This window comes from Zea mays, chromosome 7 (genome assembly GCF_902167145.1).
Source record: "Zea mays cultivar B73 chromosome 7, Zm-B73-REFERENCE-NAM-5.0, whole genome shotgun sequence".
NCBI lineage: Eukaryota > Viridiplantae > Streptophyta > Magnoliopsida > Poales > Poaceae > Zea > Zea mays.
Window position 1 is genome coordinate 30,132,667 of NC_050102.1, and position 6,766 is coordinate 30,139,432.

The window sequence follows — 6,766 nt, forward strand, 5'->3', positions numbered from 1 at the left end:
TATATCCTTCGCTTAATCTGAAATAACAAGATTAAATTGCTACCGAACAAATTAATCTGACGAACAGGAAACAAACAACCATGGAGCTATGGAGGCGAACAGGAAACAAACATGTATGGTATTGCTATGGAGTCGAAGAGGGAACTGAACCTGCTATGGCGGCGAGGATGGAGGCGACCCTGTTGTTTGTGCGATGAGGAAGGTAACTGACAAACCTGCTAAGGCGACGACGAGGGAGGGAACCGGCGATCTTCTATGGCGGCGAGAAGGGAGGCGACCGGCGACCCGGGTATGGCAGCCAGGACAACGGCGAGAGGAGGGAGGCCCACGGCTAGAGGAGAGAGGCCAACGGCGAGGAGATGTGCGCGGACTCCTTCCAAGGCTACGTATGAAGTCTGGAAGAAACTAACTAACGTTACCTAAGATTAATAAATAATAATAAAATGGTTATAATACTTTTTTAGAGAATAATAGTACTTATAAAAACTATTACGGAGAAGTTTAGATTAAAAGTATCAATAGAGAGAAGCGTCTTAAAATGAGAATACCGTTTTCTTAAGGGATTTCAATTTTCCCAACGGAAAATAAACTAATTTCACTTAGGACTAGTTTGAGAACACCGTTTTCCCAAGGGATTCTAATTTTCCCAAGGGAAATTAGTTCATTTTCCCTTGGGAAAATTGGAATCCCTTGGGAAAACGATGTTCCCAAACTAGCCCTTAGAAAAATAAAAATCTCTTAGAAAAATTAGGTTCCCAAACTAGCCCTTATAAGAGGGAAAATATCCTATGCAATCACTTATCCTGGTGCAATCAGGCGATCTGGTGCATCCGATTTAGATCTAATGATAACTGTTATTTTATATTTAACCCATTCCACCTAAAACATATTATCTATGTTACTTTTAACCCCTTCCATATGAAACCGTTGGATCTGGATTAGATGCTCTGGATAGTTTGATTGCACGCTTGCACCAAAATGAGTGATTGCACAGAATATGTCCTCCTTATAAGGCCTTGTTCGGTTATTCCTATTATACATAGATTTGATGGGACTGAAAAAAATTTAAAAGAACTTTTACTTATTTGGGATTTAAACCCATCAAATCTCACTCAATCCACATGGATTGAGCCAGAGACCTTATGCCAATGCCATGCGCGCACTGCCATGCCCACTGAAGCAACGAGCCTCTCTAACTCCCAGCCCGTCGCCGGCGCTGCCTTCCTCTACCGTCTCTCTCATCCATCCCTCTCTGCCCTCCTCCTATGCCCCCCTCCCCAATGCCTCCGCGGCGGAGCTCCGCCAAGCGACAAGATTTGTCCCCCCTCCCCTGCCAACGCCTCCGTTGAGCATCGGACGCGAATCTCCTCACCGTCCGCAGCTTGTTCGGCCGTCGACTACGTCCCCTCCCGGGACTCATACTAGGTAGGTCCTCGCTGCTCGCCGCACCCCCTTTGCCCTCCCTACTCGTCTTTATAAGTTAAGTAATAAAATGGTAATCTACCTCCTCCGAATCTGTTAGCCAAGCATAGAAAGAACTTATTTCTTTGGACATCTAAGAGATATACCAACTGTGCGAAATCGAAAATATTGTAGGCGGCAATGGCACGACAACCCCACTTATATTTCTTTGAAGATGCAAGCTGCCATGTAGTCCCGAGAGGCTTACAAGATCACAGATTTTATTCATTGCTGAGAGATTTTTTTTGCAGAATGCTTTATGACGTGTGTCTAATTGATTGCATTTGCATTCACCCGGACGGTTAGTTGTGCCTTTCTCTGTAACTATTTTCTCCGATGTAGTTCACTCCCATACAGGAATACTGCATTCCTTTGATTTTTTTTTTTTTTTTGCCTCAAACTAACTAGGAGAACTGCGTGGTAAAATCAAGAAGAGCAGCATTCCTTTTAACTTATTAGAACCATTATTAAGAGAGATGTTAAATGCTCAAATGCCTGAAATCTAAACTCACTCGACCAATATGAGCCACATGATGAGCACCTGTGCTGCTCACCATCCTCATGTCCAGCAGCGACCCACATCCACCTCTGCCGCCGTGCTAGCCCACCCAAGCTTTTAGTTCCCCGCCACCAGCACCACCAATCACCAACCACTGATCTTCGAGCAGCACAGTAAGCAGCGCCCCTCTGCCCCTGCCCACCATTTGCTGGCATCACCAGTCTGGCTTGCATCCATGGCCCTTCCTCTAAGACTGACACAGCTACCCCCTGCCACTCACGCACACCAGGTAATCTGAAATCTCGTAATTTCAAACGCCTGAAGCATAGGTTGTATTTGTGTTTAAACTGCCAATCATTATTATTTTTAGTATTCTGTTCAGTTGGTTGAGAAGGAACTGAACCCTGGCTGCATGTGTATTCTTTTCCTCAGTGGGGAAATCATGATGTCCGAACTACTAGTCGGTGGCTAAATGTTGTGTGATCATCTTGTTTTGTATTGATCAGGTGAGCATTAGTACCAGTTAATTGTTAAATGATGCAGAAGTTGAATTTGTACTAACTTAACTACATATTTTCGTTTACATATAAACTGAGTTCGCTTAATGGTTTCCATGCTACAGAAATTGCTATCCTGGCTTACAGTTCTGTTTTGAAAATGAAATGAGAATGTGATCTGAATGTTAATAGTTTGCTGTGGGACACTCCTTTTTTTGCGGAATTTTCTCAAGAACACTGTTATAGTGTAAATTGGCCATCAAACACAGTACATTCGATCAGTGTCATACAACAAATAAAATAGATTTTTGGAAGTTTTACTATAGGACACCAATAATATTCTGAACCATAACAGTGTCTTTAAGTAACAGCCATTGTTTATATAAGTGTCCCACTGTAAATTTTGCCTTGTTAAAATAATTATATTGGTGGGCTGTGGTTACCACAATTTGTTTGCGACATAACTGAGATCACTATTTGTTCTCTAACTTTTCTCCAGCTTCACTAGCCTGTTTGGAAAAATGTTATTATTCTGGTTGTGGTCTAAATTTTATGCATCATATTCCATAACTTACCAATTTGTGATCAAGGAACAACTTCAACAATATATTGGGACAGTTGTTAAATATTATTGTCCACTCCATAAAATATTACATTGAAACTGTGAACATCAGTTTAATAACACTGAAAAGAACTCTTTCTTCTGAGTTCTGATTGTATAGTCTTTGGATAATTATGCCCCTGGGTATTCTTACCTACACCCTCGTCTCTCCACATCACCTTACCCATGGAAGGAGGGAAGTAGAGACTTTAAGCTCAAGAGGGGATGCTTATGTTCTCTATTAACCTGTTTTTCATATCTAATGTAATTGTGTGTTAGTATTTTTTGTGGATGATGACAGGGTGTCTGACGATGTATTTGAAGCACCTCAACAAAAGCTGGAGTGAATTTGAACCACTAAATAATTAGAAAGGTCACCCTGCTGCTTGATGTCTCCCTCATGTAACACCTTAACGTTTCTTCTTTGCCCCTCCCCTGTTTTCTTTTGCTTCCCCTGCAACCTGTCAGACACCGATCAAGCAGGTAGCATGTAGCCTATGTAATCCCTGGTCTTTTAGGTCTGGCACCATTCATACCCTTTCCCAAACGTAAAATAAGGTGGGATTGCACTTGCACCTAGGAGTGGTAATGACCTCTAAATTTTATACTATAAAATTTAAGAATCGGATCGGGCTCTATTTCTATTCATTTTTGAACTAAAACTAATTAAGGGCTCAAACAAATTGTGAAGGAACATGTGGATCATTCATTTGAGGGCTCAAACAAAAAATCATTTGGGATCCAAGTTTTTATTTCTCTGGGTCATTCATTTGACACAAATACCTGTATTTTGGAGCAAGAAAACGTGGAACAAAAATGATAACCTACTAGAATTACCTAATGTGTACCCACATTCACCTCTACTATCATATCGTCAGTGGAGTGCAACATGGTTGTGTGTTCCGTTCTGCGGTTTAAACATAGATTGAGTTTCACTTAATGGTTCATGATTCTAGTTGTCATGTGGAATTCGGCGCCTAAGCAGTTCATGTCTTGCTCTTCTCTACTATGTACTCTAGTACTTGTCATGGAACATAACTAATCAATCTTTATTAAAATGTTGTGACCAATATATATTTTAATTAAGTTGGGTTTGCTACTTTATATTTTGATTGACACCTTATTCGTGGTTGGATGGCTGATATGAGGGCGCCTTTACAGTGCAATGGAGACCTTAAAGTTTGGGATTAGTAGATGGTTTGGTCCTTAAGCAAGATGTCCTCGGTCAATACCGATGGAAACTCTGGTTCCTACAGCAGCAAATCAGCCTACCAAACTTTTTCTTGGGGACTATCAAATTTGCCCCCAGGAGAAGAACTTGATCGCATGTTTGGACAGGACCCCCTGGTTCTTCCGGCTATTGAGGGAAGACAGTGTGGGATGGATCCTGGATGACTAGCATTACATCTATCATACATTTGTCCAGTTCTCTGGAGTTTTTTATCCTTTGTTTTGTACCTTCCTATGTTTCTCCATTTGTCAAGGCCTAAATTCCATCTTTAGTTACTTCTGGAAATTTTTCTCCCATTTATTTGATTCCGATTTCTGGATAAAAGTTGCTCCTTGGTAATCATGAGGAGGGCTCTGAAAAGATCCTTGCTCAGATGGTCGCCAAGGATTGTACAATCTCAAGAATTTTGTCAGTGCTTATGGTTGATTTGGGCTCTTCTACCAGGGGGTAGTTGCAGCAGTCGCTAGCCAAGAAGATCATTATAGTTTGCTGCTTTATAAGGTGACACAAGGGTTCCTGGGTTTCTCAGTCTTTGACTGAGAGCTTCTTTGTGCAATACCATGGTGCGGTTTTTCCTCACCGGCCGAGTATCTGTTTTTGAAGGTAGGGTTTGTACTTTTCTTCTTTTTTAACAAAGAGATAAATTGCTCGCCTTTGTGTTCCAGAAGAAAAATCTCAGCAATTGTCAAACTTCAGTTTTTAGTTAAGGTTAATAGATACCAAACAAAGGATACTATACTATTGTTTAATACATCGTATATTATTTGGCTAGTGCCAGCCTTTGGGCTATAGAATCCTCTACCAAATAAGTAGCAGATTTATTTGGATGGAAGGAGTGTATCTCTTATTAAATACATACGACAAACATTTAAGGAACGAACGTCACAAGGTTATCAATAGTAAGCTTGACTGACCTTGAGTTGAACAAAAACTTTCATGAAGACGTATCTTTGGCAATGAATTGGACAGGTAAGGTTCAAGAACACTTCAGCTAAATAAATGAGTAGAGTTAACATATATCTTTCTCAAGGGATGGGGGACTAGGGGAGTCACTAGCATTGATTGTGCACCTTGAATCCCTTTCTTTTCTTATATAAGGAGGTATCCTCTACACTAAACTACGAACAAGTATCAGAGACACTCTCTGTCAGGTGTCTGCAATGGACAACCTCAAAACCCATTCTGAATATGCCGATCAACCTCAGGGGCCACAAGCAAATGCCGTTTCTTTCGCTTTACCAACAGGTCAGGTCTTAGACTTAGATAGTCATATGATTGGCCAACAGCACACGAATCTGTCATCATTCTGGTTCTCCCTTGAGCAGCACAGGCTGCAGTTGGATCAGGCCCTTCAACTCCATGTAAGTGTTTTTTCGCCCACCATTTTGGTTCTGAATTTTACTCTGACGCTGTCTAACCTGTGCTCCTTATTTCATTTTTTTTTCTTGAAAAAAAATCAGAACCAACAGTTGCAGGTGTCACTGCAGCAGCAAATATCTATGCAGAACTCAACTCTACTGAACCTTGTGGAATCTATGACAAGAGATGTGCTGATGCAAAAGAATGATGAGATAGCCAGCCTGCGAGTAGAGTTGCAGAGGAACCAAGAGGATCTAGAAACAACACTGCATGACAGAGATGAGTGGATGAAGGTCGCTATGGCCGCTTATGAAATTAATCAGACACTTATCCGCATGCTTCGTACCGTGCAGCTGGAAGCGAATTCTCATGTTTCATCTAATGATCTAGATGCTCCAAGTTATAGTGAAGCATCGAGCATGGCGAGGACAGCATTGGAGACAGCACAGCCCAATCTGATCTGCAAGGTCTGCAACTCTGGTAATGCCGGCGTACTTATGTTGCCATGCCAACACCTCTGTGCATGTAAGCCGTGCGTAGCCTGGCTTGCGACATGTCCTATCTGTGGTGCTGTGAAGACTGATGCTATCGAGGCTCGATTTGTTTATAAGAAGTAAAAACGCCAAAGCAGCAATCCGAATTCGTTTATAAGAGCATGTCAGCTTTCCTTTTTTTCGTGTTAGGTGTTATAGGCTGTAGCCTTGTTCTGTTATGCATTCTGGTATAATGTTCTGGTAGTCTTCATGCCGATGCCATGTTTCTGGATTCTCAAAATGTTTTGATATAGTTGCCATGTTGTCTTCGGTTACTATATTTTTCTGAAGTATCTGTCTTTTCTTATATGGAATTAACTTCCATTGAACTACGGTGTTGACGCGGAGATAGTGTGGTGGTCTTCGATCATACACCAGCAATGACTAGCACGTCCACAGTTGCAAACAACCGTGATCGCAATGAGAATGCAGCGGATCAATGAAACCAAACAAGATGTCAGTTTGGTCGATGTTGATCCTGATAGACTTCTGAACGTCTCTAGAGAAGATATGTTATAGAGTAGCATGTAGAGGTTCTTCTAGGATTGGCAAGGTCACTTAGATAAATCTGGTCGGAAACGCAAC

At 41.5% G+C, this 6,766-nt stretch overlaps 1 protein-coding gene across 15 annotated transcripts; it reads left to right on the forward strand.

Annotated features, from left to right (window-relative positions):
- The first annotated feature begins 1,127 nt into the window (after positions 1-1,127).
- Positions 1,128-6,471, forward strand: LOC103632205 (probable BOI-related E3 ubiquitin-protein ligase 3). 15 transcript variants are annotated; one of them, XR_002263480.2, is made up of 5 exons: positions 1,128-1,425; positions 1,597-2,249; positions 2,393-2,466; positions 4,220-5,650; positions 5,750-6,471. XR_002263480.2 is itself a non-coding variant. In XM_008654026.3 (4 exons), exons 3-4 carry the CDS (start codon positions 5,450-5,452, stop codon positions 6,263-6,265), a joined length of 717 nt encoding a protein of 238 aa, XP_008652248.1. In that variant the 5' UTR covers positions 1,132-1,425; positions 1,597-2,466; positions 4,220-5,449; the 3' UTR covers positions 6,266-6,471. The 15 variants fall into 15 exon arrangements, 5 of the variants coding, with proteins under 5 accessions (XP_008652248.1, XP_008652249.1, XP_008652250.1 ...); XR_002263481.2 differs by having other exon boundaries at positions 1,597-1,762; XR_004851376.1 differs by having other exon boundaries at positions 1,713-1,762; positions 3,360-5,650.
- The last annotated feature ends 295 nt before the right edge of the window (positions 6,472-6,766 follow it).

Bases quoted from the DNA above. Each gene is read 5' to 3' on its own strand.
- LOC103632205 (XM_008654022.3), top strand. From the start codon at position 5,450: ATGGACAACCTCAAAACCCATTCTGAATATGCCGATCAACCTCAGGGG. The intron at 5,651-5,749 runs GTAAGTGTTTTT...AAAAAAAATCAG, and splicing joins ATCAGGCCCTTCAACTCCAT to AACCAACAGTTGCAGGTGTC.